Source organism: Stegostoma tigrinum, chromosome 2 (genome assembly GCF_030684315.1).
Source record: "Stegostoma tigrinum isolate sSteTig4 chromosome 2, sSteTig4.hap1, whole genome shotgun sequence".
In the NCBI taxonomy this organism is placed as follows: Eukaryota; Metazoa; Chordata; class Chondrichthyes; order Orectolobiformes; family Stegostomatidae; genus Stegostoma; species Stegostoma tigrinum.
The window spans coordinates 127802496-127821977 of record NC_081355.1 but is presented as its reverse complement, the minus strand read 5'-3'; the positions used below and the strand labels follow the sequence as shown (position 1 = coordinate 127821977).

Here is a 19482-nt window from a genome sequence, read left to right as displayed (position 1 = left end):
CAGCAAGTCCTGGCTGACCAGGCCCCACAGAGCGGAATACAGCTAGACCGGTAAGCCGTCGCTTCCGGGAGTCCTATTCCTCTCCAAGGACTTGAGGGCTCTGGTCAGCTCGTCCAGGGATATCGGCCGGTCCAGCCACTCACTCGTGCCGTCGTCTAAGACCTCCGTGATAGACAACAGGAACGACTCGAAGGCCGTGCTGTCCGTGGGCTTCGTGTCGTACAGTCCGGCATAGAAGGATCTGCTGATCCTCAAAATGTCGGGCCGAGACGACGTCACCGAGCCGTCGTCCTCCTTCAGCCAGCTAAGCACAGAGCTCTCTTTGTGCACCTTCTGAAAGAAGAAACGCGAGCACGTCGCGTCCTGCTCCACGGAGCGGACCCTGGACCGGAAGATTATCCTGGAGGCCTCCGCGGCGAAGAGCGAGGCTTGCTGGCCCCTCACCTCGCGGAGGTGCTCCGTGACATCGACCCCCATCAACTGCAGAAGGAGCAGGTTCTGCACCCTTTTCTGGAGTCGCGACAGCTTTCCCCGCCTCTCTCTTGCCTTCTGAACACCCTTGAGGACAAAGAACCTCTTGATGTTCTCCTTCACCGTCTCCACCAGGCGCCTGGAGACTCAGAGGGGTTTCACGGTTCTCCAACCGGCGTACTCCCTCCTAAGCTCCTCGACGTTCTCTGGGGTCAACAGAGTTGTGTTGAGCTTCCACATCCCCTTGCCGGCCGGCCGGTCGTCCTGTAAGTGACAGTCGGCCAGCAGGAGGCAGTGGTCAGAGAAGAACACCGGCTCGATGCCGGTGGACCTGACCGAGAACGTCCGTGACACAAACAGGAAGTCTATCCTTGAGCGGATAGACCCGTCTGGCTGCGACCAGGTGTACCTCTGCTGCGGTCCGTCTGCAGGGGTGCTGAAGACGTCGAGCAGCTTGGCGTCCTTCACCGTGCCCATCAGGAATCTGGATGTGACGTCCAGTTGACTCCCCCCACCCGCTGTCCCCACGCCAGATCTTCCATCTGCATCAATGATGCAGTTGAAATCTCCGCCTAGGATGACCGGCCTGGACGTAGCCAGCATGGGTGGAAGCCGCTGCAGGACGGCCAACCGCTCACTCCGTACCGCTGGGGCGTACACGTTGATCAGCCTCAGGGGAGCATTCCTGTCGGTGATGTCAGCCACTAGGAGGCGCCCCCCCCCCACCACCTCCTGAACTTGAGAGATGGTGAAGTTGTGCCCCCACAGCAGAATAGCCAGGCCCGAGGAGCGACAGTCGTTACCCCCCGACCAGATCGAAGGCCCACAGGTCCAGGCGCCGGACCATTTCCCGTACCTGCTGAGGTGCGGCATCCCGCACTCCTGCAGAAACAGGAGGTCCGCCTTGATGGTGGTCAGGTAGGCCAACGTGGACACACATCTCGCGGTTGATTTAACGCTGCGCACATTAATGCTCGCAACTCGTACCCCCATTGTGGGCAGTGACCGCAGTACCCTCCCCAAGTCCAAGGTCCAGCCCCTCCATCTGTCCCTTCATGCCCATTGCCCGGGCTAACTGCTGGACGCTCTCCGGGCTCAGGAAACCGTCTGTGCTGCCTTCCGGGTGGCATCCCCCCCGTCAGGGGTGCGGAGGCAGGAGGGTCCGGCTCCGGGTCAGGCTGGGGACGCGCTGTTACCTCCTTCCCACCTGGAAGTTCCGGGGGCCCCTCCAGTGCTCCAGCAGCACTTGACTGGGTGTCGGAGGGAGCCTCGGGACGCCTCCCATCACCCGGAAGCGGGGTGCTGCTTTCCTTCCCCCTCGAGATCTTTAACTTCTGCTTCGGCTGGGCCCTCTCCGAATCCCCATCGTCAGAGGAGCTCTTGTAGCCCCCCTGTAGCTGCCTCTTCCGGCTTGATGGTTGCGGTTCCTGGGCCCGTCGACACACCTTCCTCCTCGCTTTCCGGACTGTTGTCCACTCCCCTGGGTCGCCTGTCGCCACCTCCATCGACTCCGGGTTGTCGGGGGGGATCGGAGCCTGCAGGGGTGCTTTGCTGGCCTCGGGCCCATCCTGCGGGGCTGGGCCCTCCTGCACGGCCTGGCCCTCCTGCACGTTAAGTGGGGTCCTTGCTGGGCCCTGGTGCCTTCCTCTCCTCCGGGGGGGCTGGCCCCGCATTGCCCCTGCCAGCGACCTGGGCGTAGGTGGTCCCCCGCCGCAGGCATGCCCGCTAGAGGTGGCCCGCTTCCCCGCAAAGGTTGCAGCTTTTCTCTCGTGGGCAATCCTTTGCAAGGTGTCCCTCCTCCCTGCAGATCGTGGCTTTGCAGTCGGCCGCCACGTGACCTGACCTACCACAGGCATGGCAGACTTTAGGTTGCCCTGCATAGGTCAGGTAGCCCCTGCTCCCGCCAATCGCGAAGCTGGACGGTGGGTGTACGACATTCCCGTCCGCGCCCATCCTCAGCGTCACCTTGACCTGCCTCTTACTTGTTCAGATGCCAAAGGGGTCCACGATGTCAGTTAGGTCCCCTTCCACCTTCACATACCTTCCGAGGGAGGTCAGGACATCAACTGCTGGCACATGCGGGTTGTACATATGTACAGTCACCATACGGCTCCTCTGTGCTGGCATCACAAACAGCGGGACAGCGGTCAATACAGAGAGGGGGCCCTCACCTCCTTTCTCCTTGAAAACCTCCAGGAAGCGCTCGCAAAGCTTGGCACTCCTGAAGGTCACGTCGTAAAAACCTCGTCCAGGGAAATCCTGCAGGCAGTAAACGTCCGCAGCAGCGAACCCACAACAGTCCAACAGGACCCTCTTCACAAAGAAGGTGCGGTCCACAGGTGCACCTTCATCCACCTTCTTTACGGAGACACGGATGGTGTTCCGGACCCCCTGACCTGGGGCACGAGTACTTGCCGCATCCATCGTTGCAGGTTGGCTGCTCCCCTGAACCAGCGTTAGGCCAAAGCCAGCATTAAGATCCACTGGTCGCAAGGGTGCACAGCCAACCCGACGTCCTCCTTTCACCTCCAAGACAGCACTCTCGTCCTCTCAGTCCACAAGAGAGTGGGTCTTTATTGTGTTCGAGATGTAAGCTGGTTCACTGAGCTGTAAGGTTTGTCCCCAGATGTTTTGTCACCATTCTAGGTAACATCAACAGTGAGCCTCCGACGAAGTGCTGGTGTTATGTCCGGCTTTCTATTTATCTGTTTACGGTTTCTTGGGTTGGTGATGTCATTTCCTGCATTGGTGATGTCATTTCCTGTTCTGACAAACAGGCAGAAAGCTAGCCACCAGGATACACGAACATCAACTAGCCACAAAAAGACATGATCCACTATCACTAGTATCCTTACATACAGATGAGGAAGGACACCACTTTGATTGGGACAACACATTCATCCTAGGACAAGCCAAACAGAGACACGCACGAGAATTCCTAGAAGCATGGCATTCCAACCGGAACTCCATCAACAAACACATTGATTTGGAGCCAATCTGCCATCCTCTGAGAAAAGGAACAGGAAATGACATCACCAAGCACAGGAAATGACATCACCAACTCAAGGAAACCTCAGCAGATAAATAGAAAGCAGGACATAACACCAGCGCTTCACCGGAGGCTGACTGATGATGTTACCTAGAATGGTGATGAAACGTCTGAAAATGAACCTTCCAGCTCAGCGAGCAAACTCACGTCCAGAACACTATTGAAATTCTACATGATTTTGAATAACACTACTGAATTTCATAGTGGTCTTTTCTTCTTTAAGAAGACCGATTCCAAATTGTCTGTCTAGTGTATCATTCCTGTTTGCTACCTTGTCGACCTCTTCACCTTTTTGAAACTTTCGACGTCCTAAAATGTGATGGCCAAAATTTGGCATAATAGTCTAGCTGGGGCTTAACCTATAATTCATAAGATTTAGTATAACATTCTTTCTTCTGTACTCTATCACTCTTTTTATAAGTCCAAAGATCCTGTGTTTTTTTAAATGGACCCTCTTGGCTTGTCCAAGATGCCGTCAAAGATCTGTATATGCACACAGTTATCTCCATTCCTGCTTACCCACCCAAACCTTTAAAATATAACTTGCATTATTCAAACCTATGGAAAAAAAAACCTCAATATGAATCTATTCTTATCCACTGAACTCTCAGGGCACATTGGAAAGGTATTTAAACTGTTGCATTCACAAATAATTTTCTGTATTTCATGAAACGTGTGGACCTTGTTCAGTTCAAATATCAGTTTTTGGGTATTTCAACTCTCAATACTCAAGTGAAAACCAAAAGAACCGCAGAAGCTGTAAATCAGGAACAAAAACAAAGTTGCTGGAAAAGCTCAGCAGGTCTGGCAGCATCTGTGAAGGAGAAAACAGAGTTAATGTTTCAGGTCCGGTGACCTGGCGGACCCGAAACGTAACTGTTTTCTCCTTCACAGATGCTCCCAGACCTGCTGAGCTTTTCCAGCAACTTTGTTTTTGTTCCTTAAGACTCAAGTGATTGATTTTGATTAATTTGGGAAATTGAGCAAAAGAATCTGATATCATCTTCCACAACTTTGTCAGAATCAGACGAGGACAAAAATTTCTTTTCTGGCAAGGACATGCTTGAAATGGTTGTATAACAAAAAGAATTTAAATGTTTATTTCAGTGAAATTTGCACATTCTTTTATCCATTTAACATATTTTAATTTCTAAATATATTTTGTTATGAAAATATTCTAATTTTAAATCAGATGTTCTGATTATTTTTAATTATGCTAATATCTTAAATTCACTTTCTGCTTAACAGAATACTCTAGTTAATTGTATATTAAACAGAATTTAATGATATAAAATATTATGCAAATTGGTGAAACTTCAATGTTATGGTAGAACAGTAAAAATAAATTTGAAAATCTGTAGTACTTCAAAGTATATAATGCATTCAGTTCCAACATAAGCAATAGTATTAATGCATAATGTTCCTCATTTGATCTGCGTACACTTTTACTGAAAATATTAGTTTATTGCCAGTTTTGTAATCCGCATTGCACAGTTTTGTAATTTCAGGGAAGAAAGTGCATTTTGAGATGGTAATGTACCATTACAACAACGAATGCAAGAAAAATTCAGAATTAGAAAGTGTGCTTACCATGACAGGAGGTTGGGCACCAAGTTGTAGTACATAAAAACAGAAACAAGGTACACAGAGGACCGAGAAAAAGAGAATCTGATATCTTCTACAACTTTGTCAGAATCAGACGAGGACAAAAATTTCTTTTCTGGCAAGGACATGCTTGAAAATTTTCCGTATTGCCTAGTAGGCTTCTAGCTATGCTGGAATGGCCTATCTAGGGGTGCAGTGTGTTCTAAAGCTAAGTCTTTCCTGGTACTGCCAGGCTGTTGTTAGAGACATGTGATGTTGTATCTCATGGCTTCAGCCATTTTTTAACATCATGTGGAGTAGAGTTAATTGAATTAGCTAAAACATAGTATCTCTGATATTGAGAACCTTGGGAGGATACAGATATGGAACTCAGCACTTCCAGTTAAAGTTGCTTGCAAATCCTCAAGCCTTGTCTTTTGTACAAATGTGCTGGGCTCCTCCACCATTGAGGACAGGGACATTTGTGGAGTGTTCTCGTCTTATGTGTTGTTTAGTTGTTCATTACCATTCATAACTGCATAGAGTCTGTGGAGCTTTGATTTTTGTCTGGTTGCGGGATCATGTAACTGTGTTTAGCGCGTGCTGCTTTCACTTTTTAACAAGCCCGTATCCGTGTTGTAGCATCATCATATTGATGCCTTTTTTTAGGCGTGTCTGTTACTGCTTCCAGCAAGTTCCGATTTTGAGTACAAAAACAAAGATGTATTGCCACAATTGTATAGAATCTGGTTGTGACTTCATCTGGAGTGCTGTGCAACAGACCTTCATAAGACTTCTCCCTGGAATGGCAAGATTGCCTTATGCAGAGAGATTGAGAAAAACCACATTCTGAAGAAGGATCACTGGACCTGAAACATTAACTTTACTAATGCTCCACAGATGCTGCCAGAGCTGCTGAGTTTCTTCAGAAATTTCTGTTTTTCTTTGAGGAAACTGGACCTTTATTCACTTGGTTTTAAAGAACAAAAGCTGATTTTAACGAATCTTACAAAATTCTTGGAGCATTACAGCGTGGATGCAGCTGGATGTTTCCCTGTTCGGTGAATCTAGAACAGGAGGCCGTGACTTTTTTTTTTCTATTCATTTGTGGGACGCGAGTGTTGCTGGCCGGCCAATATTTCTTGCCCATCCCTAATTGCTCTTGAGAAAGTGGTGGTGAGCCACCTTCTTCAACCGCTGCAGTCCACCTGCTGTAGCTTGACCCACAATGCCATTAGGGAGAGAATTCCAGGATTTTGACCCAGTAACAGTGAAGGAACAGCAACTTATTTCCAAGTCAGGATGGTGAGTGAATTGGAGGGTAACTTGAAGATAGTGGCATTCGAGGTATCTGTTGCCCTTGTCCTTCTAGGTGGAAGTGGTTGTATGTTTGGAAGGTGCTGTCTCAGGATCTTTGAATTTCTGCATTGCATCTTGTAGATAGTACATGTTGCTGCTACTAAGCATCAGTGGTGGAGGGATTAGATGCTTGTGAATGTAGTGCTAATTAAGTGGGCTGCTTTGTTCTGGATGGTGTCAATTTTCTTGAGTATTGTTGGGGCTGCATTCATCCAGGCAAGTGCGGAGGATTTCATCGCACTCCTGACTTGTGCCGTGCAGGTGATGGACAGGCTTTCAGGAGTCAGGCGCTGAGTTATTTGCCGCTGTATTCCTAGCTTCTGGCTTGCTCTTGTAGCCACTGTGTTTGTGTGGTTAGTCCAGGTGACTTCAGAGCAAGAGATAGATTATTTAAGACTGAGATGAGGAGCAATTTTTTTTCCACCCATAGTGGAAGATCTTTCGGACATGCTCGTAGAATTCTAGGCAGAAATTTTTCCATTTCTGGCGACTGTGCGTTGTGGAATATGCAGATAACATAGGAAAGTGTCATTAAGTTAGATGATCAGTTATGATCTAATTGAATGGTGGAGGAACATCAGTAAATTGAATGATCCACTCCTGGTCCTATGTTCCTAATTCTAAGAGTCCTAAGATACATGCTGTTATGGTACAAAATAGTGAGGCAGCAAATTGCAGTGGTCACTAGCGCCAAGTTTGGTTCCCCCACAACCACTCAGCTCCTGATCTCATTAGGGCCTTCTTTCAAACAAGGACAAAACAGCTGAATTGCAGAGGTGAGATGAGAGTGATCGCTGTCTTCACATCAAGGTCACATTTGACAGAATGTAGCATGAAAGTCCCATAGCAAACCTGGAAGCAACAGGAATCAGCGGTGGGGTGCATCTCTGCTGGTTGGCGTCATAGCAGACAAAGGAAGATAGTTGTAGTTGTTGCAGGTCATTCGTCTCCACTAGGGTGCCTTGAGGTAGTGTCTTGGGCCCAACTATCTTCAGCTGCTTCATCAATAACTTGCCCTCCATCGTCAAGTCAGAAGTGAGAATGTTTGCTGATAGTTTCACAATGATCCACGCTGTTCAGAAATCCTCAGATGCTGAAGCAATCCACATTCAAATGCAATAATACCTGGATAATATCCAGCTTAGTCTGACAAGTGGCAGGTAACATCCACACAAGTGCCAGCCCAGCAGTGGCCATCTCTAATAAAGAATATCTACTCACTTCCTCATGACTGAATCACCATCCTGGGGGTTCCCATTGACTAGAAAATCCAATGTTTCACGATAGATATACAGTGGCTACAAGACCATATCAATACAGTGACCACAAGATGCTAGGAACATTCCAGTGGATAACTCACCACCTGACTCCCGAAAACTGCTCTTATCTACAAGGTTCAAGTCAGGAATGTGATGGAATATGATCCACTTGCCTGGATGGGTGCAGCTCCAAAAACACTCAAGAAGCTTGACATCACCTTGAGTAAAATAGGCCACCTGATTGGCACCACATCTACAAAGATCCAGTCCTTCCACCATTGATGCTCAATAGCAGTGATGTGTATTATCTGGAAGACACAGCAGAAATTTACCAAAGATCCTTAGATAGCATCTTTCAGACCCAAAAATAATTCCATCTAGAAGGACACAGGCAGCAGATACATTGGAATACCACCACCAGCAAGTTCCTCTCCAAGCCACTCACCATCCTGACTTGGAAATATATATCCATTGCCTTCACTGTTGCTGGGTCAAAATCCTGGAATTCCCTATTTTCCAGTACTGTGGGCCTTCATACAACACATGGACTACAGTGGTTCAAGAAGTGGCAACTCACCACCACCTTCTTCAGGGCAACTAAGGATGGGCAATAAATGCTCCAGCCAGTGATGCCTGCATCCTATGACTGCATAACAAAATACTGAAGCGTGTCCATGCTCTCTGAAGCGAAGTGGTGAACTGTGTTCCAGGTTGGAGGTGTGCCATGATGATGTGATGAGGCTAGTGCATTTTTGATGCTAACTTCTGTGGATGAAGTTGAAAGTGGTCGCTGCCCACTGGGGAGCAAGCGGTCAGCCAGAGTTGGCCTTTGATGTTGGGAATTGTTGCTGTATAGTTTCTGTTTGCTATGTGGGAAAATGGTAAATTGCATATAAGTAAGGTGAGAATAAGCAGTAATGTTAGATGTTAATGAATGCAAATGGACCCCTTGCTAATAAGATTCTGTTACAACCTTGCTGTTAAAGTTAGACTTTGGTTGATGTTGTGAATCTCCTTTTCCAATGTATTCCCAACTGACTCTCGATTCAGGAGCTGAAAGATTCCACTAATAAGAACCAAAAATACAGTATAAAATATAATAATGAACTGGCCATATGCCTCTCGGGAGAGATGCTCGTACTCTGACAGAAATCTGTGATTCCATGAAAACCAGCGCAATATGTTAGCTGAAATATATTCTCAAAAGGCCTTGGATAACATATCGATTACATAATAAACTAATGAACGTGGAGACTGTGTAGATAAATTGCAGGTGGAGTTTAATCTGGACAAATGTGAGGTGATACATTTTGGAAGATCTAATTCAAGAGCAAACTATACAGTAAAAGGAAAAGTCCTGGGGAAAATTGACGTACAGAGAGATCTGGGTGTTCAGGTCTATTGTTCCCTGAAGGTGGCAACGCAGGTCAGTAGAGTGGTCAAGAAGGCATACGGCATGCTTTCTTTCATCAGACGGGGCATTGAGTACAAGAGTTGGCAGTTCGTGTTACAGTTGTATAAGACTTTGGTTCAGCCCCATTTAATGTACTGCATACAGTTCTGGTCGCACATTACCAAAAGGATTTGGATGCCTTGGAGAGGGTGCAGAGGAGGTTCACCAGGATGTTGCCTGGTATGGAGGGCGCTAGTTATGAAGAAAGGTTGAGTAGATTAAGATTATTTTCATTAGAAAGACGGAGATTGAGGGGGCAAACAACTGCACCTCCCAGTCGCGAACCATTTCAACTCCACCTCCCATTCCTCAGACGACATGTCCATCCTGGGCCTCCTGCAGTGCCACAATGATGCCACCCGAAGGTTGCAGGAACAGCAACTCATATTCTGCTTGGGAACCCTGCAGCCCATATTATTATATGACAAACAACAACAACGACATGTCCATCATGGGCCTCTTGCAGTGCCACAATGATGCCACCCAAAGGTTGCAGGAACAGCAACTCATATTCCGCTTGGGAACCCTGCAGCCCATATTATTATATTACAAACAACAATGGATCCGGCACTGATACTTGCAGAACACCACTGGCCATTGAACTTCAATTAGGAAAATACCTCTCCACAATAATGATTTGTCTTCTTTGATCAAGCCAATTTTGGATCCACCTTACCAACTCACCTCTGACAAGATGTGACTTAATCTTCTGGACCAGTCTAGCTTGAAGGACCTTGTCAAACGCTTTAATAAGTCCATTTCAACATTAACCAATGCTCTACCCTCATCAATCATCTTTGTCACTTCCTCAAAGAACTTAATCAGATTTGAGAGACACGATCACCCTCTCACAAAGCCACCCTGCCTACCCCTTCCTCCTAAGTCCATTAGAGTCATATAGCATAGAAATAGGTCCTTTGCCCAATGCCAACTAACAAACACCCAACTACGGTAAGCCAATTTATCTGTATTTTATCAATAACACACTGTACCCTGCCATTTTAAGTACTCATTCAGATGCTTCTTAACTGTTGCACGAGTACCTGCCTCTGTCACCCTCCCAGAGGATGTTCCATATATCTACCACCCTCTGGGTGGGGGGAAAAAAGTTCTCATTCCCTCTAAATCACTTTTTCTGCACATTAAAATTATGCTGTCTGGTCTTAGGAATGTCTGCTATGAGGAAGAGATTCTCATGATCTGCTCTGATTATGCCTCTCATTCTTTTCCACATGAATAAATCCTGTTCCTAAGAAGCTTCTCCAGTAATCTCCCTACCACTTACGTAAGGTTTGCCTGTCTATGATTTCCTCTGTTATCCCTGTTGCCCTTCTTAAACAGTGGAAAAATATTAGCTGTAATACGGCCTTCTGGATCCTCCGCATACCAATATCCATACGCAAGGCCCCAGCTATTACTTCCCTTGCCTCTTTCAATATCCTGGGATAGATCCCATCAGGCCCTGGAGACTTATCTACTGTTTGAGGCCAATAGCAACATGTGGAATGTTTAGAGTTGCTGGTGGATCCTTGGTGAATTTCTGCAGTGTATCTTGTAGATGATACATGCTGCTACCGCTATATGGGGTAGTAACTGTTTAAGCTGGTGCGTGGAATGCCAGTCTATCAGATTGATTTTTTTTTCCTGGAAGGGGCTCAGTTTCTTTCATGTTGTTCAAGCTGCAGTCATCCAGGTGTGTATTCCATCACATACCTAACTTATGCCTTGAACGTATCAATCCATCATTATGAAGGCAAATTACTTGTTACAGAATTTCCAATCTACGTTCTTTTATGACTACAGTATTTATAGAACAGTACAGCGCAGAACAGGCCCTTCAGCCCACGATGTTTATGTGACTGGTCCAGTTTAAACTGTGGTCATGGCTGACCCTATAATGTTGATACTGGAGATTCAGCAATGATGATACCGTTGAATACCAAGGAATGATGGTTGGATTCTCTCTTGTCAAAGACGGTCTTTGCAACCAATTGTGTGACCCAAATGTTGCTTGCCATTTATTAGCCCACAACATAAAGAGGGCTTTTGCAGGATAATATTACTGGACTCTTTTTTTTTCCTACTGTGATACTTTGTGGGGAGGTGATGGCCTAGTGGTATTATCGCTGGGCTGTTAATCTAGAGACCCAGATAATGTTCTGGGGACCCAGTTTCGAATCCCACCACGGCAGATGGTGGAATTTGAGTTCAGTAAATATCTGGAATTAAGAATCTAATGACGACCATGAAACCCATTGCCAGTTGTCTAAGGAAGAACCCATCTGGTTTACTAATGTCCTAGCGAGTTTTGAGAAGATTTGTAGCTCAGGTTGAGGTTCTGGATGTGAGTTTGCTCGCTGAGCTGGAAGGTTAATTTTCAGACGTTTCGTCACCATTCTAGGTAACATCATCAGTGAGCCTCCGACGAAGCGCTGATGTTATGCCCCGCTTTCTATTTACCTGGTTAGGTTTCCTTGGGTTGGTGATGTCATTTCCTGTGTCGGTGCTGTCATTTCCTGTTCTTTTTCTCAGGGGATGGTAGATTGGCTCCAAATCAATGTGTTTGTTGATGGAGTTCCGGTTGGAATGCCATGCTTCTAGGACTTCTCGTGCGTGTCTCTGTTTGGCTTGTCCTAGGATGGATGTGTTGTCCCTTTCAAAGTGGTGTCCTTCCTCATCTGTGTGTAAGGATACGAGTGATATTGGGTCATGTCATTTTGTGGCTAGTTGATGTTCATTATTAGGGACGGGCAATAAACGTTGCTTCGCCAACAATGCCCTTATCCCATGAATGAGTAAAGGATACAACTTAGCTCTTAGTTGGATGAACATACCAGTACCAAGCTTTTTTTTTTAAAACTTCATAATGGTTTGGTAAGCTATATCAGTGGGCACTTGGTAGTCAGTTACATTGCTGTAGGTCTGGTGTCATACGTAGGCCAGACCAGATAGGGAGATTTCTTTCCCTCAGGAACATTAATAAACCAGATGGGTTTTTACAACAGCTACCAATTGTTCAGTCACTATAACTGAAACAATCTCTTGATTCCAGACATATTAATTAAATCCAGCTGGTGTGGTGGAATTTAAACCCATGTCCCCAAAACATTAACCCGAGGCTTTGGTTTACTAGTCCAGTGACACAGCATCATCTCACTGCCTTCCCTATATTCATGTTGTTGGTTTAGACTTTGGAATCAAAAACACATTGTCTAAATTTTGGGCAGCGTCAGGTTGGGAGGGATCCTTGATGCAAATGAGGTCACAACAAATTGCATGAAGTCATTGATAAACTTAATAAATGGGCTTTACAATTATTAAATAATATTCAACATTAAATTTTGCTGAGAAAACAAGAATCTAAGTTAGATATGAGCTAATGGACTTTGGAAAACAAATGCACAAATCACTGCAAATTGTGCTACAGGACAATAAGGCCATAATAGATGGTGCCCTTGAGGGGCTGGATTGTCTATTCCCACTCCTAATTCTTTTGTAGCAATAGGAAACAAATGACCAGAGTTTACTTTTAGAGGAATAAAATTGGGAAGTAAAGATGCTGTGCTAAATTTCTGTTGAACTTTTGTTGAAGTACACTTAAGAGTACTGTTTTGGTTACCATGTTATTAAATGATATAAAGGCACTGCAAAAGGTAGAAAAATGATTTACACAAATGACTCCAGAACTCTGAAGTTAAACCCATTTAGAGTGGATGAAAAGTCCGGATACTCCTTGTCACAAAAAGTGTGGCTGTGCAGTAATTGCAGGGAAGAAATTCTGTGGTGTTAAGGAAAGTAAATCTGTTTGCCAAGAGTACTGTAAAATAATTCCTTAATTTACAGTTTTGAGAATTTTTTTTCCATGGATAGGTTTTAGTATCGGAAAAGTATTTCATAACATTTTGATGCGATTTTAAGTAAATGGTGAACTAAATAATTTAAAATACAAATAAACTTAAAAAAAACAAATTGATTAAACCAAGCTGGGAAAAAGAAAAACAAATACCATTACTTCCGTAATTTCCAACTAGTTATCAATCCTTTTATATGTTTATTTGAAAAAGATGCAAGTTTTTCAACCTACAAACCAGTTTGTCTCTGTAAATTGAGGGTTGAGTAATCAATGAGAAAAATATTGATTTCTTTCAGTTCACTGCAAAGCACGAGCGTAATTCTTCTGAGCATCTCTGTGCTTCTTATTCATTGCTTGCACAGCATCCTGATCAAGTTAGTATTTAATTTTAATATAAATGATCCTGAATCACCCTTTAGAACAAATATCTAAGATTTTGTGTTACTTTATAATTTCTAATTGTAGTTAATCTTAATGAACTCCGATCCTTTCACTAGTTGAACTTCATTTGAAATATGATTTCTTCGCTAAGGGTTCATCTGTTGGATTTGGCATTTACGTTGTGATAGGCTAATTCTCATAATCATTTTGTATGATTAAATTACGGAGTCCTGACTTGCAATTCATTAACATGTTGGAATGATTATTTCAGTTTTGTTTCTGATAATTTATTGCCCTAGTAAATAACAAACAAGTTGGTGCTTTTTCTATGGTGGTATAAATGTATCTTTGCCTATAACAATTATATAAACTTTGAGCTGACCGTACAGGCATTGGTAAAGTTGAGTTTGTTTGGCTACTACGGAGAAAATGCATTTAAAAACATTAGTATGAGTCAATGAAATGATGTATTTCATTCCAATTTCTGATTGTGTTGTTTAGATACAGGGAGATTTCAGCAGGTTTTAGGTTATCATGTGATTATGTAACTGTACATAAAGTACATAAGAACCAGGAGTAGGCCGTCTGGCCCTTCCGCCTTAGCTTTAAAAACGTTTACTGAAGAAGCGACAACTACTTCACTGCGCAAGGAATTCCATAGATTAACAACCCTCTGGGTAAAGAAGTTCCTTCTCAATTCAGCCCTAAATCTGCTCCCTCTAATCTTGAGGCTCTCCGCTCTTGTCCTAAATTCACCTGTCAGTGGAAACATCCTCTCTACTTCTATCTTACCTATTCTCTTCATAATTTTATGTTTCTAAAAGATTCCCCTCAATCTTCTGAATTCCAATGAATATAATCCCAATGTCCTTAGTCTCTCCTCATAAGCCAACCCCCTCAACTCCGGAATCAACCTAGTCAACCTCCTCTGCACCCCCTCCAGTGCCAGTACATCCTTTCTCAAGTAAGGAGACCAAAACTGCACACAGTACTCCAGGTGTTGCCTCACCAGCACCTTCTACAGCTGCAACATAGCCTCTCTGCTTTTAAACTCAATCCCTTTAGTAATGAGGGACAAAATTCCATTTGCCTTCCTAATTGCTTGTATCTGCAGACCAACCTTCTGTGATTTCTGCACAAGGACACCCAGGTCCCTCTGCATAGCAGCATGCTGCAAGCTTTTACCATTCAAGTAAATAATCCTTTTTGCTATTTCTCCTAGCAAAATGTATGATTCCCCATTTATTTACATTGTATTCCATCTGCAGACCTTTGCCCACTCACTCAATGTGCCAATGTTCCTTTGCAAAGTTTCACAGTCCTCTGCACGCTTTTAGGTACGGGTATTATTGAGTCTTATGCGTGCCAATTAGAATTGTGCTGGAGTGTATAGAAATTAATCATTGTCCGAGTTGTATATCTTACATATACTGAAATTGTTAATTCATACCTTAAGCAGTTTTTTTGTAGTCTTAGTTGAAATTGAGTTTATTCATTCTTGATTTATTTACTAAATAATAAGTTCTCATTTTCCTTGTGTCATAGAGTCACAAAGCATGGATACAGATTCTTTGGTCCAATTAGTCCATGCTGACCAGGTTCCCAAACTAATCTGATGAAGGCCTAGGCCCGAAATGTCTTTTGTGCTCCTGAGATGCTGATTGGCCTACTGTGTTCATCCCAAACTAATCCCACTTGCCTGCATTTAGTGCATATCCCTCCAAACTTTTCCTATTCATTATCCAAATGTCTTTTAAATATTGTAATTGTACCGGCATCCACCACTTCCTCTGGCTATTCATTTCACACACTGTTTTAAAAAAAATTGTCCTTCATGTCCTTTTCAAAACTTTATCCTCTCACCTTAAAAATATGCTACCTAGTGTTGAACTCCCCGACCCTAGGAAAAAGACCCTTGCTACTCATCTTATCCACACCCGTAATGATCTTATAAAATCTCTTTAAGGTCATCTCTAAACCTCCTACACTCCAGTGAACATATGTTAATAACTCAGATACTTTATTCCTAGCAACATTCTGCTAAATCATTTCCAAATCTTCTCCAATTTAAGAATACCTTTCCTATTGCATGGTGACTAGAACTGCACACAGTACTCCAGAAGAGGCCTCAGCAATGTCCTCTACAACCTTAAAAATCAGAACTGAGGAAGGGCCACTGGACCCACAAAGTTAATTCTGATTCATCTTCATAGCTGCCACCAGATCTGCTGAGGTTCTGCGGCGACCCCTGCCCTTGTTCCTGTACTCAAAGGTGTCCATAGTTGCAAAGTTAATTAATTTACAAATTCCATTGAATTGGAGAAGCTTCCTATTTAACTGTATTATATTGCAATTATATGGTAAAAAAGCTTCCAATAATTTGTTTAGAAAATAATTACATTTTGACTTCATTTAGCCAAGTAATGCACTGTAAAAAAAAATCACTATTGTAGTTTTAAGCTATTAAACAATTACTGGATTATTACCTGGAATAGCAGATTTTCTTCTGAGGATAGCTTGGACAGGCTGGGCTCCTTTCCACTGACGAGTAGAAGGGTAAGACGTGATGTAGTTGAAGTGTATAGCATACTGAGGTGACGTGTGTAACATACACAATGTGGATATGGAAAAGATATTTCCTCTTGTGGGTCAGTGCAGAACAAGGTGGGAGCACTGTTTTAAAATTAGGTATCTCCCTTTCTATAGGGAGTTGTATGAATCTTGAACACTCTGCTTCTGGAGGTGAAAGCCATTGAATATTTTTATGACAGTGTTGCGAAGTTGGGTAGAGTATTTGATGTTTGTAAAATGATAGAGGGAAGAGTGTGTAGTCCTAAAAGATGTGCTTTTTTAAGGCTTGGAGATTAAAAAAAATAAGTCTGCAGGCAGCAGCAGATGCACAGAGCTCTTGAAATTGAAACATGTATCAAAAGTCTATACTGTTGGCAGGCAATGCAGCATTTTTACCAAGACAGCAGGTTTTTGAATTTAGCCAATTAATTCAAACCAGATCCTAGATATCAAACCCCAATTAAATTTATATCTGATGGTTTTGACAACCTAGGACCAATCCAGTTTTAAGAAATTAATATGTCATCAAGAGTATAAAATAAGAGGACATTTGCAAGTTGGTGTTAGAGTCAACTGTCATCTGCCAAGAGAACAGCTCTCAGCTATAAAGAAAGAATACTGATTCTCTCAGATTTCTGTCAGCTCCCAGAAAGCCATCATCTAAACTGAAGGTACAGTGGCACTCTTAGCTAATATTCCTGACATAAGAATTCGACAGAGGAAGGCATTCCTGACTGGAAAAACCATAGAACATTCAGGAAGACTTACCCTGGCTGTAATTTCGAGAGATTAAGTTTTAATTTTTTGATTAATTTTTCTTACATAAGTGCCATTTGAACCTACTGGAACAGCATATCATTAGAATTCTGTTTTATTTGGAAATAGTAGGAATTGTTTGGTTTGTTGGTTTTGTTAATTTCTTTATTGTTAAGAGTTACAATAAACTGTTACTTGTTTATAAAGTGAGTACCTGGGATTTCTTTCATTTAACTACTGCTTTATTACATATTGGCAGGGTGATAAGAGGTTATACAACATTTCACACTTCCTTTAAGAGATTACGAGGCAAGGTGAGTTTCTCTGGATGTTTCAGTTTTAGTTATCAGAGGGGGGTTGACCTCTCCTTCATAATAGATAGATTGGAGGTTCGAGTCTGGGATCTGACTGGTTCACGTATGGGACCTGAACGGATTTGGACAGATTTGAATAGAATTGGATGTGAAAGGTTTCAGAAGATTTGAACAGACTTTGGGATTACTGTCGTAGATCTTTTAATAAATCTTGGGTGAAATGTGGAAAATTTGTTTAATTTTGGTCACTTGTGATTGGTTATATCAGAAGTGGGGAAAAATGGCTCTTAACAATGTTAAAGAGGTTCTGGGGCTTGAGGATGCTTGCCAAATTTGCCAAGAAAGTATAGAAAGGCAGCAGAAGAATATACTTCTTTTAGACTTAGCAAACAGGCTAGATTTAGATTTAACTAGGGGAAAGACAAAAGCTGAAATTGTAAATGAGTTAGTCCAGCTTTTAGGTATACCACAGAAACAGGCAAGTGCAGTGGAGCTAGAAGAATTTAAATTGAAAATTAGACAGTTGGAGTAAGAGAAAGGGATAAAGAGAGGGAAGAAAGGGAACTGAAACAGTTTGAATTATGGTTACAAGCAGAGGAAAGAAAGAAAGAGAATGATTTTGAAATTCAGAAGTTGCAAGTTAAACAGGAAAGTCACTTTTAAAGGATAGAAATGAAGGTAGAAGGCTTAATGAGGAGGAGAGTGATGATGAGCAAACCCATCATTGCCAATTACCTGGTAAGGATATACGCAAATATGTCAAAACATTCAATGAAAAAGATGTAGAAGCCTTTTTCATTTCCGTTGAGAAATTGGCTAACCAGATGAATTGGCCAGAGACTGTGTGGTTATTGTTAATTCAGACCATGTTGGTAGGTAAGGCTGTCAGATGAGGTGTCAGGAGAATAAGAAGTAGTAAAACAGGCTGCCTTGAGTGCCTACAAATTAGTACCAGAAACAACAGTTCAGAAATACAAGGAAGGAACCAGATCAGACTTGCTTTGTGTTTCCAAGAATTAAACATAGTTACTGTGATAGATGGGTGACCGCGTTAAAGGTAGAAAAGACATATGAGGATTTTTAAGAGATTATCCTGCTGGAGGGGTTCAAAAACTCACTTCTGGAGTTGAGCAACAGAAAGTTAAAACAGTGAGAAGAGCTGCAGAAATGGCAATGAATATGCATTCAAGCATAAATTGATATCTAGCTTCCGACAGCAATTTCATTCCATGAGGGATAGAATTTGGGGAAAAAGGGAGGTTCTTCAATGAAAAACAAAAGTAGATCACATTGGGAACAGTTTACCACATGTAAAGATGAAAAAGAGGTGAAAGGCTTCAGGTGTTTTCACTACAATAGAGGGGACACACACAGTCACAGTGCTAGGGGATTAAGTGGGGCACTGGCAAAGAGGCTAAATCAGTGGGATTAGTTGAGTTAGTGAAAGAAATTGCAAGAAAAGTCGAAGTTTGAAGTTTGTTCTTCAAACACTTTACCTAAGTGGGTAAGATTTACCCAGGAAGAACAGGGGAGAAGGTAAAGAAGTTAAAATATTGAGAGATCGAGGAGATAGTCAGTCTCTAATAGTAAGAGATGTAAGTGTTTGCACTCCTTCCGAAATGTTATCCGAGAGAGTGATAATCTGTGGAGTAAATGGAGAGAGATTTAGTGTTCCCCTGTTTAAGATAAGGCTGGAAGGCACAGCCAAGACTAGGGAAGTGACAGTGGGAGTGACTGAAAAAGTGCCCATTCCAGCAATACAGTTCATTCTCGGAAACAACCTAGCCAGATCAAAGGTGGGAATGATGCCCATTTTAGTGGAGAAACTGGAAGAAAACCAGGGAACTGAAGAGTTAAAAGAAAAATACCCAGGATTTTTTTTTCAGGACTGCACAGTGACAAGATCACACAGTCATAAGTTAAAGCAAGAAGGGAAAACCAAAGAGAAAGACGAAGGAGTTGACGTCCAATTAGCTGATATCCAAGGCAGCACAGTGCTTCAGTGGTTAGCACTGCTGCCTCACGACATCAGACCCGAGTTCAATTCCACCCTTGTGCAACTGTCTGTGTGGAGTTTGCACATTCTCACGGTGTCTGTGTGGGTTTCCGCTGGGTGCTCTGGTTTCCTCCCAAAGTCCAAAGATTTTCAGGCTAGGTGAATTGGCCATGCTAAATTGCCCATAGTGTCAGGGATATGTAGGTTAGGTGTGTTAGCCATGGGAAATGCAGGTTTACAGGGAAAGGGTAGTTGTTTGGGTATGGGTGAGGTGCTCTTCAGTGTTGGTCTGGACGTGTTGGGCTAACTGGCTTATTTTCACACTGTAGGGATTCTATGAAATAGTAAAGGTAAAACTTAAGCAGGTAAAGGAAGATGTGTAAAGAGGCGTTTATTTTGAAAGACTAATGGTGTTACAAAAAAAAGGACAGTAAAA

At 43.2% G+C, this 19482-nt stretch overlaps 1 protein-coding gene across 7 annotated transcripts in view; it reads left to right on the top strand.

The window, feature by feature from the left end:
* arhgap12b (Rho GTPase activating protein 12b) overlaps nt 1-19482 on the top strand; it is a 238944-nt gene that overhangs the window by 148821 nt on the left and 70641 nt on the right. For 2 of the 7 annotated variants that reach the window (XM_048555529.2, XM_048555510.2), the window contains exon 7: nt 13325-13402. The exons of the other annotated variants lie outside the window; for them this stretch is intronic. In XM_048555529.2, coding sequence (XP_048411486.1) covers nt 13325-13402 — 78 coding nt within the window. The remainder of the gene's footprint in view (nt 1-13324; nt 13403-19482) is intronic. 7 annotated transcript variants of the gene reach the window in all.